The sequence below is a fragment of the Fringilla coelebs genome, assembly GCF_963513975.1.
Source record: "Fringilla coelebs genome assembly, chromosome: Z".
Classification (NCBI taxonomy): domain Eukaryota; kingdom Metazoa; phylum Chordata; class Aves; order Passeriformes; family Fringillidae; genus Fringilla; species Fringilla coelebs.
The window spans coordinates 35282218-35301823 of NC_140031.1; the positions used below are offsets into that span (position 1 = coordinate 35282218).

A 19606-nucleotide genomic window follows, 5' to 3' on the forward strand; every position below is an offset into this window, starting at 1 on the left:
TTCACTTAGTCTTCCCAAGACCTACTCTTCACAGTTCAGGACTTTGATCTCTGAAAAACAAATAGCCCCAAACTGTTTTTTGAACCACTGAAGTGTAAGGTTTCACCAAAATCTGCTCATCTCACTAATTTGCTGGACCAGACATCCCAGCTGCCTCCTGAAATGCTTGCCAGGTTGCTATGTAGTCAGCATTATTTATCTTTTAATAATGACGTCCATTTGTGGTATCAGAGAACTCGTGTACACGTGCTCTCCTTGAGTGAGCTGATTCTTTTCCAGCAGTAGTCGATGAAGGTTTTGCTGTCCAGCATAACATGAAATCACAATGAACCTAATAAAATTTTACTGAAAACTCTGAAAATTTCTTTACTTTTAATCTGTCTTGTTTTTCCAGTTATGCATCATAGTAAATACAGCTCTCTTTGTTTTTGTGGTAATTACACAAATCCAGGTTCATCTGCGTGGACTGATTTGTGGCCCTTGAAATTCTCTGTCAAATGGTAGAAGTCAAAAGCATTCCTGGAAATCATGGTTTTGAAAGCTTATATTGGGTGACTATGAATATTGGTATGATTCCATGATGGAATTCATGGTTTTTGATGTAATTAAAACATGAAATCATAGTTGCTGCTAGCAAAATACTAAAATAGGAGAAATCTCAATCCAGTACAAACAAAACTTTAATAAGACCTATATTATTTCTCTTTATTCTTTCCATCTGCAAAAACTTAATGATCCCTTGTCCACAGCTAAAATTTCACATTTATACATTCTTTCCAATTTTATATACTTCCCATCAATGCACAGTATGAAGAGGGTTTTCTACATCTTCTGGATGACAAGACTTCCAGTGGAGTTGTCCTCTGATCTCGTGGGAGCTGCTATTTTTGACCCTTCTGGTCAGGATGCAGCTTCTGTGAAGTGAAAGCTCCAATACCTGTTACACCACCAGTGCTCTGAGCTGATACCAGCACTAGCTTGCCTTGTTTCTATTTTCATATTCTAGCCCTTTGTGCCAGCATTTGAAGTACATTTTTAACTCCAAGGTTTTAATTTCCCTTGTGGTTTGTGCTACGCAGTTAGGATTCAAGACTGATCTGGCAGGATGTTGAAGCACTTTCTGTAGCAGTAGGCAGGCTTCCTGACCTGAATTCCCAACCTTCACTATTTCTGACTGCTTCCACTACCCCTTACTACTGTGGATATCGTTTTCCTAGCCAGATTGGAGTTTTACGTTGCCTCTCTGGGCCTACACTTTAGATTTAATACTGGAAAGAGCCCATATGAGAAGCCTGTATCTTTTGATCTTATTTCTACTTTGAGACGCTAGTAAAAATAATTAAATTTTTAGTCACATCTATGTTATTAAGCATTTCAGTAGCAATTTCTATTTAATTGTAACTAAGAAGTAACATAGTTCTTCTAGGTATGAGGTATTGTGGTGTGAGACATACTTTAAAAATACCTTGGTGTTTCAAAAATAATGTATCCAGCCTGTGTTGTCTGTGAAGTTTGCTATTAACTCTTAAGAATTGTGGTGGAGGTTTCTGTGTCTGAAAGCAATTTTGATAGATTTTTCTTAAGCTATAGCTATCATTGAAATGGAAGTTATCTTTGCTCTAATACCAATGTGTCTGTTTACGATTTTTTAAACAACAACTTTCTTAAGATGAAAATCTTTCAACTAAATACCAGATCAGGCTGCGGTCTGTAAATTCTTTTTGTGGTTCTAGGTATCACCTGACTTGACAGGAAAAGGAACAAATTCACATAGTCAATATTTCTTCAGTGAAATAATTGGTAAAGAAAAATGGTATTTTATATACATCTCAGAATTCACAAAATAACAGCCATTGATACTTACAGTTTTCTCTACAGATCATTGATATTGATGAACATTAGCTTGGTGAACACCCATGAGACTAAAATAGTGCCAGCGTTACAGGAAAGGACTGGGCAATGTAATGTGTCCTATGTAATGTGTCCAATGTAATGTGCTTTATACAGCTAGATATGAGAATTGTTAATCTTGCCCAAGATACTTGGAAATTATGGGACTCTGTGATACCCATCTGTTTTCAGTCATACTTAATGGCTTGCTTTGTCAAAATTGGTTTACTTCTACTACCTTTAAAATAACTTAGAAAACTGACTTGGGTAGAACGTCTCTCCGTGAAACAATCAGAACAGGGAATGAGCTAAAGTCTCGTTCTCTCAGTTACAACAGTTCAGTTGTACTAGCTCTATTTTCAATAAACCAAGATACTACAGGTTCCTTCCATAGATACCTGTGGGAGGAATGGTTTAGTATTCAGGGGTATAAGCCTAGCATTTGGCAAACCTCAAGGCAAGTCCAAACTGTCTTATCCATTATGTGAAGGTGATCAAGTTTCACAGCTCTCCTGTTTTTACTCTCTTTGATGAAATTCAAATAGCAATTTGCCTGCAACAGGCTTTTTGGGGAAACTGCACAACATGCAGGCACTTGTTGGCTTATAGAAGGCAGGGATCCTCCTCCTCTACAAGGTAAGTATTTCACACAAAATATTAGAAGATCTGGGCGCTGTAAATCCATTTCTTTCAAGATGAATCTCAGAATCACAGAAATGGTCTGGTTGGGTACACTGGGTGATCTCCAGCTTCGCAGCTTTATTAGGGATGTACTAGAATATGTTGCGCAGGATTGTACCTGGATGGCTCTTTAGTGTCTGTGGCGATGGAGACTCCACAGCCTCTCTGGGCAACGTGTTCTGGTGCATGGTCATGTGCGTACTTATTTCTCGTATTCAGGTGGAACTTGTACATCAGTTTCTGTCCATTGTCTCTTGTCATTTCATATGAAATATGAAGGATCTCCTAAAATTCACTGTAACTGTGGGTCGCTGCTTTTTAAGTTCTCACGCATTCACCCAGACTGCTTTTGGAACAAGCATCCCAGCGCTGCTGCAGCACCCGCGTGGGTGAAAAGCACAGGCAGGAAGTCACAGTACGACGTGCATTCACCGTATGTGTGTGTGTCTGTCTGTGTGTCTGTCTGCCCGCACGCCCCCCCACAGGGGCGGCCCGTGTGCGCTCCACACACCAGGGCTCGCTGCGCTGCCCGCGCGGGGCGCGCCCCTCTGGGGACCCCGCGGAACGCCGCGGGCGCTCCCCGCCCCGCCCGGCCCGGCCCTCCCCTCACACCGCCTCCCCCCACACCGCCTCCCCTCCCCTCACACCGCTTCCCCTCCTCTCACACCGCCCCCTCCTCACGCCGCCTCCCCGCGGCATCGCTGCCAATGGGCGGCCGGGACAGGGGTGGAAAGTGCCGGGCCCCGGCGGCCGCGGGTTTATAGCGGAGGGGTTGGCGGCGCGACCGCGGCGGACGGAGCAGGAGCGGCAGCATGGCAGCGACGGAGGGCGGGCGGCAAGTCGCGAACTTCGGCGCCGGGCCGGCGAAGCTGCCGCGCTCCGTGAGTAGGGGCTGGGCTGGGGCACGGCCGGGCTGGGTGTCCTCGTCCCCCCGGCTCCCCGCGGGGCTCCGGCTGCAAACCGAGGGATAGGGAAACTCTAATAAATCGTATTTACCCGCAGAGCGCCGAAACCTCTTGTCTTCCCCCCTTCTCCAACGAACTGCCCTGATAAGCTCCGATTTTTGCAAACGAGATCGAGTGTGGTTCTTCGAGTACTATCTAGAGTTTTGGTTTTTGTTTTTTTGTTTTTTTTTTTTTTTTTTAGTGCTTGATGATATGGCACCAGCAGCTATGTCGTTAGTTTTGGGATGGGAAGTAGGACCTAAGCGCACAAAGATAGCTCTGTGGAGTGTGAGATTTGTCAGTTGAGAAAGAGCATGGTAATTCCCTGAGACGCCTTTTTATAAGAAGTTATAATGATGTGGTGTGCACTCAACCCTCTGGAAAGTTGCATCAGCAGCCATGGATTATCCAGTTATATGTGGAGAGGGGTGGTTTCTGCCGAACTGTTCGTACCTGACTTTCAGTTTAAGGTTATCTACTGTGGAATTTTTATTGTTGTTCTTTTCTTAGTATCCTACTTAGTATTCTTTGTTATTTTATGTGTTACTTCTTTAAAAACATTTCTTTAGATAAACAGATTTGCTGCGGAACAACTTTTTTGGTTTTACTTGTTTGTGTTTCTTTCTCCTCCCATCTCTTTTCTCGAGGAATTGCCCTTTGTGAATAAGGTTGCAAAGAAATTTGTTGTTTTATGTCGAGCTCTAGATTCCAAAGGGGCTCTCACGGGCACTGCCTCTATACCCAGCTCTCTGACAGTCATGGTTAAAGACTGGATTTAAATTTTGAGGAATGCAGGTTGGCACAGCTGAGCTCCCTATTATTAATCTGTTTGCCTTCTTGAAAATGCAGTGCTCTTGTGTGGGCTGCTGTATCACCTGGATGATTTGTTTCTCTTGATTGTGGGCTGATGCTGCTCATGAAGCACGCAGACTCGGTAAAGCAGAAGATGGAGCAATTCATAGATTGTAATGTGTGTCATAGATGTCTGTTGTGAGGCATGTGCACATTTTCAGATGAAGAATGTTACTGACAGAACTGGATTTTATCAAGCAGTTTAGCAAGTACTACTGTAGCAGTCTGTGTGTTCTCCCTTACTTTTTTGCCTCCCTCTCTGGCATGGATGAGTTTGCTTGTAAAATGTGGTGGTTAAAACTTCACAATCTTTTAGTTGACCTTTTGGTAGTCAGCTGTTACAGTTGACAGGCCATGCAGATACCCTGTCAGCAAGGTAGATTTCTTATTCCTGAAATTGCCCAGAGTGTGCAGTTTCTTGTCAGGTGCTAGGGTGCATGTGTGCAGCATTTGTTTGGTTCTACTGGGGCTCCCTCTTCTCCTGCTTCATTTAGGAGCAGCCAGGACTGTTCTGGCTCTCAAGCAAGAATTTACCAAATTCAGAAGCTGCAGATCCAGTGGTTAGAATCTCATCCTCCTTTGTTCATACTTAAAAGCTAGGGAAGAAGACAGAAAAAATAATGGATGGCTGAAACACTACTTGCAAGGCTGGTGACCTGTTTTTTTTTGATTGTCTCAAAATTTTGCTTAATTTCTTTCTCAACTCTCAATAAGATAGAGGCTTATCTTCAAAAAGTGTGGAACTTCATTTTGTGAAACCAGGCATTGTCGTGTTGGCTCAGTTTAAGATATACAATTCCCCAAGCTGATCTTTCTTGTTGTTTTCTTCAGTACTTTGGTTGTCCTATTTGCCCAAGTCAAGTGAAAGGTCACAGGATGGAGTGGAGGGTATTTAGGATGCTTGCTTAGAAAGAGTATGTCTTCAAACATTTGACGTTCTGTAAAGGTTAAGAGTTCCATTCAACTCCTAAAAATCATTCACAAATCTGGAAATGTAGCATTTGAAATAATAACTTATGACATGGTTTCCACAACAAGCATTTTATTTAAGTTTGCTGTCATATGAAAAACCTTAAGCTTCTAGGTACAGCAAAATTGTATTGGTAACATATACTTCTATTCATCTCACTTGACAAGTGTCAGGCTATGGGGCAGCTGGCAGAGCCATGGTGCATCAGAGACTCCAGGTAGTGGAAAATTCCCTTAATTTATTTCTGGATTTTTTTCCTTTTGGTAGGTATTATTAGAAGCACAGAAAGAATTGGTGGACTACAAAGGACTTGGTATAAGTGTTCTTGGTAAGACTTTAAAAAATCTACATTTTTCATGATTTTGTTGTTTAACTGACTTGTTTAATAAGACTTTCTGATCTTTTTGCTCCATTTTAATACTCGTCTGTCTGTACAGAGGTGTATAGATACCATATGGATATATAGCATCCTTCCCATTAGGAAGGCAGTGCTCTCCTGCTGGCTGGCTTTTTAGCCTCAGTTGCACAAAAGATTTATGCATCAAGATGGTGAGCATATTATTAGTTGCTAAAAGTAGAACATGCAGCTGTCTCTGCACAATTCAGATTAATGTTTAAATTGTACACTTCCACATGGAAGACAGCCTATGGATTTAAAAGGAATTACTGTGTAATTGTACTTAATGTTTAATTAGCTTTACTGTGTGAAGAAGCCTTGCTAAAGGTAAGAGAACAAAACCTGTGTTTTTCCTGTACTTTATATATATTTCTTACAGCATTAACAGCAGAGAAGGTTCTTAGCATGAGGAAGAATGAAATCTTTCTAGAGACTACTTTTTTACCCAGAGATGTGGTTGTTCTTAGTGGTAATAAGGTCATATGGGTGCCAAATGTCAATGAACAGGATTTGCCTGTATCTGGACAAGACTGCAGGTGTAAGTCTTCTGTGGGTATTAAAGAGGAGTAGGAGCTGGGAATGACAGCCTTCTGGCATTTTGGGTCAGTAGTGTAAAAGGTTTAAAGCTTAACAAAATTGTAAAATCAAATTCATGTATTACTGTCTTGTTTCTTCTCTCTATTCCACCAAAGAAATGAGCCATCGGTCTTCAGATTTCACAAAAATTCTAAACACAACTGAAAATCTCATGCGTGAATTACTGTAAGTGAATTACTTTCTGCTTATTTTTATGTTATGTGTGTGCTAGTTGCATCAGTAATGTCTAATATGGACACCTTTTCTTGAAAGTACCTCTTTGGTGCTGTTTTTCATGTGGGGGTACTGTGTATTGTAGAGTAATAACTTTGAGGAGGACACTGATCTTCTTACATGTAAGTTTGATGCTTATGTTTTTGAATGTGGCAATGGATTATTAGGTTGAGATGTTTTTCACATGTCTAGATGAGTTTGTTTTGAAATTTTGATTTTTTTCCCCTTCATAGAATTAACAAAGGACATGAACTAAAAGAAATAAGTGCAAACAACAAGAATGAGTTCTCTAGTGTATAAATGTGATCTGCACGTTGTCCATAAGTCCTATTTTAATAACAAAATCTCTGTGGATCAGTGTTAGAATCACTGGGCAAGACCCCTTTTCCTATTCATAGAATGACGCATTTTAAAAAAATTGAAATAAATATATAATGGATTAGAATGAATGTTCTCATAGTTAAATTACTAGTCGTTAATTACTGTTCTCATAGTTGTGTTAACAAACGTTTTACCCTCAGTCCAGCCAGAATCCTTGACAGAAGGATTTTAATGAATAATTTGAATATGCAATTTTTGTGATTGTATGAGCAACTCTTTATTGCACTTGCTCTGCATATATACTGTACTGTACTGTTGCACTTTTAAATTGGAGGGTCTTAGAGCCGAGTGCTACTGTAAGCGCTTTGGTGACTTCATGATAGAAAAGTTGTGAAGCTACCAATAGATACAATTAAAAGTCAGCATTAATTGTGATGGAATATCTCTCAAGTCTGTGTGTACAGCTGTTCAGGAGTGAGTTTGTTTCATGCAGTGCCAGGGTTGGGGAGAGGAAGCTTTATTTCAGCAAATTTTTATCACTAAAATTCTTAGCATTTACTCTTAAATATTTAAGCTGTTTCTCAAGACCAGTGCTGAGGTAAGTTGGTGGGATTGATCTAACCTCTGGGCAAAGAGTCTTCTAAAATGACAGCGTTCTTCCTCAGTCACGGTTAAATGTGTAATATCAAGTTGTATGCCTCCTGCGTCACCTGGGAATAACATAAATGGTTATTTCTTTTATGCAGAAATATACCAGACAACTACAAAGTTATTTTCCTTCAAGGAGGTGGATCTGCTCAGTTCAGTGCAGTCCCGCTTAACCTTATTGGTTTAAAGGAGGGAAGACAGGCAGATTATGTGGTTACTGGAGGTTGGTCAGCAAAAGCAGCTAAAGAAGCGGAGAAGTATGCCAAAGTTAATATCGTTCATCCCAAACTAGGAGCCTATACAAGTAAGTTGATGATTGTATCTGTCCATGTGAATGCTTGGCGTTTTGACTCGCTCTGAAAATGGATCCAATGTAGCTATTGGGTTGTTGAATGTTAGCTAGAGTTGACTGCCTGCTCTCAAAAGAATGTCTGCCACGCCCCTCCTTGTTCAACACTGGGAGATTTATTAAATGGCTTAACAGTTTCCACCAGAAAAAAATGGTGAAGTGGGGATGAGCAGATGCCAGAAAATAAGTGGCAAGACAAAAGTGTCTAAGTCAGGAAATTGTCTGGGCTCTCTCAGGTTTTTTTTTAATATTTAACTGAGTTCTTTAACTGTTCACAGGGATATTGTGAGATATTTCAATTTCATGTGCACTCAGTAATAAGATTGCTCTAAAATTCAGAAACAGGTCTGAGATTTTAACCTTGTTGACCCAGGATATAGGAGACCTGAATTCTGTTATCTGCTTTTAAGGATTCCTAAATTATCATCTTTCCCACGAATGTGTCGCTGAATATACATAAATAATTATTGGAGCAGGAATATGTGAGATATAGTTTCTATTCCTGCTACTTTTGCTTACTTTTCTTCCCTCTGGTCCAAATTACAGCGCTTGAACTAAAAAGAGTGGCAACAAGACAAAGAATATCCCCATATAAGTTAGTGCCCTAATTTCCAGTTAATACACTAACTTGGAAATTAGGGCACTAACTTGGAAATTTATATTACAGTTTATATTCTATGAGGCACAGGAAGGAATTGAACCTACAACTTTCCAGTCAGGGGGAGTGTAATTCATCATTTCATAGCTGTAGATAAGAGGAGAGGCAGTAAATAATGATGGAGGCAATGGTACCATCTCCCGCTCTTCCCTCCTCCTCCCATCAGGTCCTGGAGGAGAAAAGGAAGGGAGAGCAACTATTTGTTCTATGCCAAACCTGTTTTGTGCTGTCAGGACATGCCTGTATATTGCCTGTTGACAAAGGAGATCTTAGTTTTGTAAATCAGTTGCAAAGCTTAAAATGGGAGAAAGGTGGGTGACCTTGTGTTTGTTCAGCTTGAGCAAGACATAAATGCTTCTGGGATTGCACAGAAACAGAGTTTTTGAAAACTTTGCCAGTGAGAATTTGGATGTTTCAGTGGTTCTGAAAGCAGCAGGAAGATTCTGGGGCTCAGTGTCTGAATTCCCCTGAAATGCTGTTTTGAACCCCTAGGACAGCAGTTTGTAGTCTGCAATTGCAAATGGGAGGAAAATAATTTGAAGAATAAGGGGTGAAAATCAAAAGGTTTTGCAAACTTTATGGTGGCTCACCAGAGAATTTTGGGAATGCACTGGTGTATTGGCTTTGTAGATACATTATCTTCCTGGTAACAACATGATTAATAGTCTATATGGCAAAATTGTTCTTGGTTTGCCCTTAAGTTTCATGTTCGGGTAAAATTGCATGCCAAGAAACGTACTTGTCTCCAGTGACCTCTGGGTTTCTTTTTTGGCTCTTAGGCATTCCTGACCCAAGCACTTGGAATCTTAATCCAGATGCATCTTATGTGTATTATTGTGCTAATGAAACTGTTCATGGTGTGGAGTTTGACTTTGTACCTGATGTCAAAGGAGCAGTCTTGGTTTGTGATATGTCATCAAACTTCCTGTCCAAACCTGTGGATGTTTCCAAGGTAAACAATTGGACACAGTGACTGCACAAAGCATTTGCAAAATGTAATGCATATAGTGAAGCACTTTGAAATGTCTGGATAGTTACACATGCTGAGCGCTGAAATTAAGGAAGAAGTGTTTTGTTAATTGAATATCTGATGATATACAGAAGTGTTGAAATTTCAGGTTTGAGATTTCAATGTCTGTTTTCCTTTTTCTTGTAAAAACATACTGAACTATGTTGAGATTGTTTATGTTAATAGCTGCCCAAGATTATTTAGCTACTGTGTGATCTTCACTGATGAAGAAAATACCTGCTAAAAGAAAATAACAGCTAAAATAAATGTCTTCTAAATAATATTTAGTCTGTAGATAGTGTATGGCTACAGCAGGGTACTGTTAATAACTTTTTAAATCCTTCATTTTACATGAAAAATCTGTAACCTCTTTTAAGCTACTAAAGCTTCCTCTGCCTCTCGATTATGGTATCTGTTTCGCAGATAGTACAGGGGCAGAACACAGGCAGTTACTGTGTTTGTAAAGTATACTATCAGTAGAAGTGTTACTGACTAATGAAATAATAGCATATTTGACCTTTCTTACCTGTGTGTAGAAAAATGGAGTAGTTAATGCATTCAACTTGGCCTTTCCTGATATGCCTCTTTGTACAGGTGGATTTTATGATGATTGTTCTGAAATACCAGATGGGTTGAAAATACTGTGAACTGTGTAGGAATTTGTTTTTAGTAAATTTGCTTGGAGTAGTGTGAAATTGCAACAGGCTGCCTTGAGAATTATTTGCAGCTATTAAATAAACATTTAGCATACTGTTGTGAAATTTGTTGTGATTATCTTCTTCAGCTGAGTAGCTGTGAGTGCACTTTCAAATCTTCTGCTGACTCTTCTTTTAACCTACAACTTGCTAATTTTCAAGACATTTTCTGTTCTGTTCAGCTGTCTAGTATGCCTGGGGTATTACTCAATAATAAGATCTGCAAGTGAATGCATGTACCAAGTTTTTTTCTTCTTCCTTTTAAAGTTTGGTGTGATTTTCGCTGGTGCTCAGAAGAATGTTGGCTGTGCTGGAGTTACTGTTGTAATAGTACGTGAGGACTTGCTGGGATTTGCACTGAAGGAATGCCCTGTTGTACTGGATTACAAAACACAGGCAGCAAATAGCTCATTGTATAACACTCCACCGTGCTACAGGTAACTCATTCTGCTATGTGATATCCCTTACTCAGAAAGCTGCCGCACTGCCATCTGCTGCTCTTATCTAGAAAATCTTCCAAAGTTGCATGTTTGCCCTCAGGCCAGTGACACCTTGGAGCAGTTCACGTGATACCTGTGAGAACATGGGACTAGTAGGCTTTGCATTGCCTGGTGCGACTCAGCCACAGAGGATGTAGCCTTTTTCAAAGTAGATATTACATGTCGCAGCTCCATTGTATAAGTTGCATGATGCAGTTCTGGTTTACATGAGCACAGCTCTAGTCAATTCAGTGGTGATGCTCTCTTATTGCAAGGAGGTAATTTGGCACTTAGACTTGCTTCTTATCCTAAATATAGTTTGATATAATTCCTTCTTGATGTTGTTCTCAGCATTTCAATCTCCAGATCACCACTGACTTTTACTGGAAAATGGTAAATAATATTGTGATTCAAGTTTTAAATAATATAAGATATTACAAGAATATGTATTCTTTTAATCTTTAAAAATATTTGTTGTTCTTTCTACATCTTTCACTACTATTAGTTTTGAAATGAAACTGTAGAAGAAATTTTTAAAAGGCATTTTAGTAGTTGCTTTGCTTTTACTCTCTTGCAGAGTTTTGCATACTTCTTTGACTGCCATCGCAGTGTTTGGTTTGGCATCCAAAGATAAAATTGTTCCAGCTTTATAAACATTGCTAGCAATCAAAATCATAAAATTGCCGTGTACTTGATGATTTCATTATGCAAGAAGCAGATCAGACTACAGCTTGCTTTTTTAAAATTGCTGTCTTGTAGTTTCTGATAACTAGTGAAATGGTGCTTTGCTACTAGCATGTTTAGCTGTTGAGCTAATAGTATCTACTCATTCTTATCCTGAAGAATTTTTATACCAGCATCCTCTGAAATGATTATTTAAAAAAAAAATCTTCAATCTAGTTATCATCTTTTTCCCAGAAGTTTTTAAAATTACTTTGAAAACAAAGATTTCCTTTTCAGGATAATTTCATAATGAAATTTTATACTGATATTTAGTCTCACCTCTTATAGCTTGTTTGCATGTTCCAGAATTGCAAAGTTAGGCCTAATGATCTCGAACACATGTTAAATGTACTGTACAGGCCCAAAGTTCTGTGATTCCTATATATAAACCTGATAACTTAATTTCATCATTATAGTTAGTATCACTCAAATTTTACTCAATTTAAGTATCTTTGAATCTGCTGATTGTCACTGCAATGTATTATTGCCATGACATAGGAGCAGCTATCTTTATCAGCAGGACAGTAAATCTTGTGAACATTTGTTTATGCCAGATTTTACAGTGCAGAACTTGTTCCCCCAAGTTGTGTGCATACTGTACAGTATGTAGTGCTGTAATTATGCATTCTTACTGGCAGCCAGTCTGCCCTGTTGGCTGGGTACACCCAGTAAGAATTAGCTATTCAGTGTTTCCAGATTTTGGTCTGCTCAATGTTGCTTTGTAACATAGGCAGGATGTATGTCTTTTCCAGTTCTTGATGAAACCTCTATTTCGTGATCGATTATGTGCCTGACTGCCAAGTCACACATACTGTTTTTGGACGCTGTATGCTTGAATATGCCAGGTTTTAAATCCAGCCATTCATGTTTTCCAAGTACAAAGCTATTTCCATTTGAAAAACTGAAGTTCTACTTAATCTCAGTACTTGGACAGAGTGTAGTTCCTCTGATTTGAAAAGCAAAACAAATCAAATTCTGCAGCCTTATTTTTAGCCTTTGCAAAGAACTTCTGAAAAGAATGTGCTGCTTTAGCTGTTACTCAGTATCTGACAGTAGCCTTAACAGAGTAGTGGGTGGTAAAGAGAACTGAAAATAAAGTTGAACTAACAGCTTCTCCTTTCTCATCACTGTCTTGCCAGATTTCACTTCATGCAGCAGACTCACATTGGAGTATGCTCCAGACTCCAGAATGTAACAGACTGAAATGTTGGCAGGATGCACATCTGTTTGGCTTGGCCCTAAATGCCTGTTCCAGTTTAAGGAACTGGCAAAGATTCTTAGTTCTCTTTTTCTGTGCTCTTTTCCTTGCACTTGTTAATGGTTTGCTGGCAAACAGGCAGGAAATATTAACTGAATTTGCAAAAGCTACTTCAGCAAAATGTTAAATTAAATTAAGGTGATGCTAATGGCTTTAACCTCCTGGCACTACATAGTTGACTCTTTGACCCTAATCTGTTTAGCTAAAATTAACAATGAATTTGCTATAAAAATCTCATTTGCAAGCTCTGAAATGCGTTTTTCACTTAAAATTGTTCCAGAAACATTATTTTGATTGACGTAAAAGAAGGATAAAAGGTTTCAGCTGTCTGAGTTGTTGTGAGTGACTCTAAGGCTGACTTCTAAGAGTTCACTTGTCCAAAAAGTTTTGCTCAGGGAAGTGAGGGCAAGATGTGAATGTGGCCCTGTGTATTTGCCAAGGGCATAGTCTTTACTTCACTTAAATCATTTACAGTTGAGTAGTTGATAGTGTGCTGTCATAAATGTGGCAAGATTGTGCTCTCAGAGCAGTAAGGTACTTCCTATAAATGGCAGTCTGTAACCTTGCTTATTCTACAGCCTTTTGGAAGTGTTCAAGGATTTGATACTGGCACCCCTTCAGAAATAAAAAGCAGCAAAATTTTAAACAGCTTCTGGCTAGATATGTGTTAGGAAAACTTGTAGGGTAATGTTCTCTGAGCACTCCCTTGGAATCAATAATGATTCTATAAGAATGAACTTGTTGCATATAGGCCATAAAAACTTGTGAGCAGATTTTATGTAAATTATTGTAATCATGGGAAATGTCTGAACTTGAACAAGCTGAGTTTTGTAGCAAAAGCACAAAGGCAAAAGGTGTCAAGAATTTTTTATGTTGCACTTAGTGACTAGCATTGAAATTCTTGGTCTCAAGCCATGCGATGCCAGTAGGCTTCCAGATCTCTACTAAGAACTTGACTGGTAACAGTCAAGTGTGATACATTATAATTTGTTTCACCAAACTTCACTGTTCATGTGGGCAAAAGGTCTTTGTAGGCAGAAATGGGATGAGAGTTCTTGTTTTTAACATTTGTGAAAATATGGTTACATTAATATACATGTATTTGAGATTTACTCCTGTATTTTTGCTAGAGCAGCTGCACAGGGCAAATGCTATTAACTTTTTTGCTAAATCTGGCTCCTTCTAGACAGTTGTGTAGTCCTTCCTGGCAGGACCTGACAGGCAGTTGTGTAGGCAATGAATTGGCAGTGCATGCAGTATGTCTGGGGGTGTCTTTGCGAGCCCTGCTGGGCTGCAGGAAGCCTGGAGAACATGTCCTTCTGTGGTACAAAGGATTAAAATGGGTCCAACAGGTATGTGTGACATTAGAATTTCAGGATATTTTATCCTGTGTCCAGAAAACATTGTCTGAGTTGTCATAACTTGTAAAATAGTCAAGGTTTTGATTTGTTAATCTTAAGTGCCTTTAAATCAAACATGGCCTCTTGTTACTGAAACAAGAGCTATTTTGTGAACTATTAGACCAGACTTATTTTTTTCCTGTTTGAATAATTTCACTGAACAATGTTCTTTCCTTTTGCAGTATTTATATCATGGGATTGGTACTGGAATGGATAAAGAATAATGGTGGAGCTGCAGCTATGGATAAACACAGTTTGATCAAGTCACGGATGATTTATGATATTATAGACAAATCTAATGGATTTTATGTGTAAGTTGCTATGCTTTTCCCCTTTGTTTCAATATTTGCTACATAACCAAACATTCATAACTTTTGAGAGTTTAATTGTATTTTTGAAGTCACCTTTTTTGAGAACTCTTAGAGAAACCATTCACTTGGTAACTGTCCAAGATAAGTCTCATTCCAGTAGGGAGTTATTTCAACTTATCGTGTATAGATCAGTAGTGAACCCCACTAAAAACATATTCTAAACTTAATAAAACAGGAGTCTGGAAGAAAAGTATTCAAAGAACAGATATGCAGATTCTGGTTTGTATCCTTACAGAATCGCTTGGTGACACATAGGCCAAAACAGAGAAAATTGCCTAAAAGAAATTGTAGAGATCCCTTTGCACTGTATTTTGCCTGCCACCTTCCAGGAGTCAAAGACTGCTTTTTTCTCTGTCAAGCAGAGCATTTTTATTAACTAATTATGCTAAGTTCTGAAACACTTCCTGAAATAAAATATAAAGATCGGACCTCACAATGGAATACATTTTCTTTACGTACTTTATGCACAGCTGATTTTCTTCAGTTATTTTTGCTGGCTTTCCAAAGCAGATTTAACCCTCTTGACTTTTACATTGTTTCAAGTTGCAAGTATTTTTGAGTTCACAGGACCTATGCATAGTTAAAAGTTGATACTGTAATCATTTTAATATTTGCCAAGCTTGGACTACTAATTGACCATGAAACTGCAAAATATTTTCTTTCACCTTCAGCGTAAAAGCAGCAGTGTGGAGACCTAATTTACTTTCAAGTCCAAGTTATGATAGAGCAAATTAAATTTGGATTTTAAATTAAAGCTGTCTGCAGTCATAATTGTCAGGAATAAAGTTTCATCATAATATTTAATATATTCTTCTTATTCATTTAGTTAACGAAAATAGCTTTGCCTTTAGCATCACCATGATCAGCATTGTGATGCTACTCCAGGGGAATCCTGGGGGTTTTTCATAAACGTCAGAAAGCAAATGAAGCCTTGAAAAAAACATTTTGTGACAAACAGAAATCTGTATCTGGCAAGTTGGTCTGTAAGGCAATGAGTGGGAAATACAATGCAAATTGGATGGTAAATAGTCAGTTGGGAAAGCAGAGCAAGCTTCACTAACTGAGCTGTATGCAGCTTCCTAAGCAATACAGTTAAGACTGTGAATTTTTAAATTGTATCTATAACTTAAAGGAAGACTTAATTTGAAGCTGCCTTTCCAGCCATTACATGCCACTTAATCTGTGGCATGCTTCCCTGAGTAAGCCATGTGACAAGCCATTTAGCAAATGGAGCCTTTCTTCCATGAAGTGCTCTGTGCCATTTGTAGTTTGTTTTTCAATGTCTGTGCACTGAGTTACATCCGATTGCCTAGTAGCAACTGGATATTCTAAAACTAAAGTATGGCTGCAGTAATTCAGATGTGGGAGTGCTTAGAAACATAGGCCTTTTTGAACATTATTTTCCTGGTTGAACCTGAAGTAGAAGATTTGTGCAGGCAGGTGTTATGATGGATTTTTTTTTCTTTTCATCATGGAGACATCTGGACAAAGGAACAAGAGAGGAACTAAATAGAATGATACTCATTCTTTTCCAAATAGCATAATAATAGGTATGAAATCCACATGCAGTTTATGAAAACTCATTTATATTGAATGTCTACAAGAATTTACATCGCAGACTTAGAAAAAAATAAATCTGAAGGCTTCAGATCTCCTTTATGAATAAAACACTAAAAAAGATACTTAAATCTTCTCTTCCTCCCCTGTAATTTCTTAGTTTCACAAAATAGTTGAAGAGAAATTACACATATCTTGAGTTTTCCACTTTAGATTAAATTTTTAAGAAATTAAGGAGTTGTGATGCATCTCATGTAATGTTGTGCCATGTATGTAGTGCAAGATTTGTTCTAGAGACACCTCTTCTCTACTTCATGATTCTGAGTAATGCTAATTTAAAAGATGGACTGAAATCACTAACAGAAGTTTCTAATGTCTATGAAACTTATGCTCTGTTCTTATACTTCCTTTAGTTCTGTTTAGCTGAGTGTAATTCTTGTAGCACTTTTGACTAATTGAGAAGTCAGTCTTCGAAGAGGAAGAGAAGACTTAGTCAAAATTCCGTGTAATTACCTCACCTATCCTAAGTAACTATTTATTTTTCTTTTTTTTTAAATTTAATTTGGTCTGTATACGAGCCTCGTGTCTGTTTCTCTCGCACAATTCTGAGTATGTCAAGAAGGGTTAATAAGCCTTCCACTTTACCACTTCCATTATTATACGTGGATATAAAAGGAAGATTGCTCTCTTTCAGAGAAAGTAAAATAATTTTTGATTATGAAGGATTAATTTTGGTTCTAAACAGGTGTGATTATTAATTTCTCTGCATATAACTGCATATAGCTGAAATACAAATTTAGCACAAAGTGGGTTAAGGTAAACTGACACACATTCCACAACCTTTCTAGATGTCCAGTGGAGAGAAAGAGCCGAAGCAGAATGAATGTACCTTTCCGCATTGGCAGCGTCAAGGGCGATGAAGCCCTGGAAAAGAAATTTCTTGAGAAGGCTGTGGAACTTAATATGATATCTCTGAAAGGACATCGGTAAGTATTAGTCAAGTGAATCTCTGTCCTGTGCAGAATAAACTATTACTACAGTGGTACAGCATCAGGCATTGTGCATTGACTTACCAGCCTTTCTCACGCATCAGCTGTTCCTCATACTGGTTTGGCAGCACTTGAGAATAGCAGTCATTGTATTGTAATCAGAGATTGCTGGTGGCTCAGCTCTACTGCTTAGGTGAAGTGGGGGGCTTCAGAGAGCTTTATCCTTAATTCTGCTCTCTTGTGCTAATCTGTCTCTGTGCAAATGCCAAAGATATCTTTTGAGGTCAGATTGTATCAGTGTATAAAATCTCTCAGATGGCTTGTCTGTCTGGTTGCAAGAGTTCTTTCCCATGTTCAGTAGTGTTTGTGGTATTAGTTTTTTGATATCATTGGGCTACAGCTTTGGAGCTGTAAATAACTAATAAATACTAAGCTTCTCTAGATTGCAAGCCTTGAAGAATTAAATATTGCTTCCCATGCACAAAAATGTGAATTTTATAATTTTAGAGTAGGAATTTAAATGTCTGTGAGTGCTGCTAATGTCTTTTTTTAGAATATATAAAATTTTCTGATTCTTTTTTTTCTCTCTCCTGTTTTCAATTCAGGTCTGTGGGAGGAATCCGTGCCTCTTTATACAATGCGGTGACTGTAGAAGATGTTCAGAAGCTTGCAACATTCATGAGAAGCTTCATGCAGACACATCAGTCATAAATGCCCGTGGGTTAGAGCCATGCTGCACATCCATGAAATAAAAGCTAAAGGGTTTTAACATGACTGTGGTACTGCACAGCTGTAGTGCACAAGTTTTATTTCCTTTTAGTTCCTGTAGCAATATTAATTAACTGAATGGAGTAGAGGCCCACTCTTGCAGTGGTGTGGCAACTTTGGCTTTGCTGAAGGTGAGGATCCCCAGACTGATCATGATTGATTACAAAATTTGAAAATACGCGGTTAAAACATGAATAACATTGTAAGATGCTATGGATCTGAGTCCATAGCATCTGAGTCCGCAGCGTTTCTCACTTCTAGTTACAAGTGACTTCAGCAATGCCTTCTTTTTAGTAAAATTCGGGAAGCAAAATTTGTCATAAGCTCTCTGTAATGCTTTACAAATACTCTCTGGCTGCATAATGAAGGTAAGCTGACATGGTCTCTAGGGACATCTAATTGATTTATGGGGTATATTCCAACAGTGTAACACCCGTAGTATTTAGAAGTTAACGCCAGCATTCCTAACTGGAGAATCTGGCCTTTGGACTACTGCTGCAATGCTAGAAGTATTGTCCTAACTATTGCAAGTAATTGTGGTTAAAGTCTGCAGGACTGGGCCTTTCTTCCTATTAACATTTATTAGTTTAAAGCTAAGATTCATGAGTCTGATTAAATCAATTTCTAAGGTGCTTTTTATTTCTCTCTGCATTTTGTATACTGAACTCCTAGGTCATTACTGTTACATTCTTCTTTTGGAGCATGCATATTTGCTGCTGCAAAACATTTGCTTTTCATTTGTTAACCTAGTGCCAGACTGAATTGCTATATTCCACTCAACAAGCCTGCGACTTTCTCTGCTCTGACTTTGAGCCCTAAGTGCAGCAGACTTTTTTGTCTGGTGTTTCTTAAGTCTTTTCCCTCTCTACTTGCTCCAGTTCTACCTTTTCATTCTTTCAGTTGTGTAGCCTTTTATATGTGGAATTTTGTCCAGCTGGAGTAAATAATAGTCTTCTCTGCCTTTTCCTGGCAATGCAGTATCAATTTGGTCCCATTTTCTCACTTGGTCCTTCTAGCTTATTGCACACTTTGATACTCTGGGCTAGAGAGGTCACTGTGGTTATGCAAAGATTTTCAGAGGATCTCCTGTTGCAGAGCCCTTGAGTTACCTTTTTTTCTCAGCTTGTCACTTTACTGCCAATGTCCATATATTGACCTTAATCTCTTATTTTAACTTGTGTAGAAGCTATCTGCTGCTGTCAGAGTGTTTAGCATTGCTACAGCTGGTTTCAGACTAAACTCTTTGGCACACAATGGGGATTTCTTTTTTTTTTTAATTTTTGTGTAACGCCAGTACAGTGGTAACAATTTATTAACAATAATGATGTACTTATCTATTTGTTGATGGAACAAGTCAGTGGAATGTGCTAGGGTTGAGTTATATTCCTATCTGAAAAGTCATCATTTTAAGACTACTATTTGGAGATTTCTGTCAACTTAGTGTTACTCAAAGTAAATAAATTATGTGAAAAAAATAAAATCTAATCATGTCATTATGTGAAGTACCATTGTCTTTGTCATTTTGTCATTTTCAGGATGAAAATCAAGACTAATGCATGTTAGAATTTTAGATTCTGGTATACTCCTTTTCCCTAAAAAGTAAGCTTCCTATACGTGTGTTTTATTTCTTTGCAAGAAGAGCCTTTGCTGTAGGAGCCATGGAAACAAAAGTAGTATTATGAATGCTTAAAGAACCCTTTTTGCCCTGCCAATTACGAATCTCTAATTTGGGTTCCATATTAAGCTTTTTAACTTCATAAATTTATTTTTCTGAGTTTTGTGTACTTGCTTTCAGCTGTAGCTCTGGCTCATCTCTTTCCAAAAAACAGCCGACCTT

At 38.5% G+C, this 19606-nt stretch overlaps 1 protein-coding gene across 1 annotated transcript; it reads left to right on the forward strand.

The window, feature by feature from the left end:
• The first annotated feature begins 3369 nt into the window (after nucleotides 1-3369).
• PSAT1 (phosphoserine aminotransferase 1) lies at nucleotides 3370-19242 on the forward strand. The gene is made up of 9 exons (XM_084224845.1): nucleotides 3370-3452; nucleotides 5605-5665; nucleotides 6427-6496; nucleotides 7612-7817; nucleotides 9300-9472; nucleotides 10492-10661; nucleotides 14267-14395; nucleotides 16861-16998; nucleotides 17607-19242. The coding sequence occupies exons 1-9, from the start codon at nucleotides 3384-3386 to the stop codon at nucleotides 17710-17712; spliced, it is 1122 nt and encodes a 373-aa protein (XP_084080971.1). The 5' UTR covers nucleotides 3370-3383; the 3' UTR covers nucleotides 17713-19242.
• Nucleotides 19243-19606: the final 364 nt, after the last annotated feature.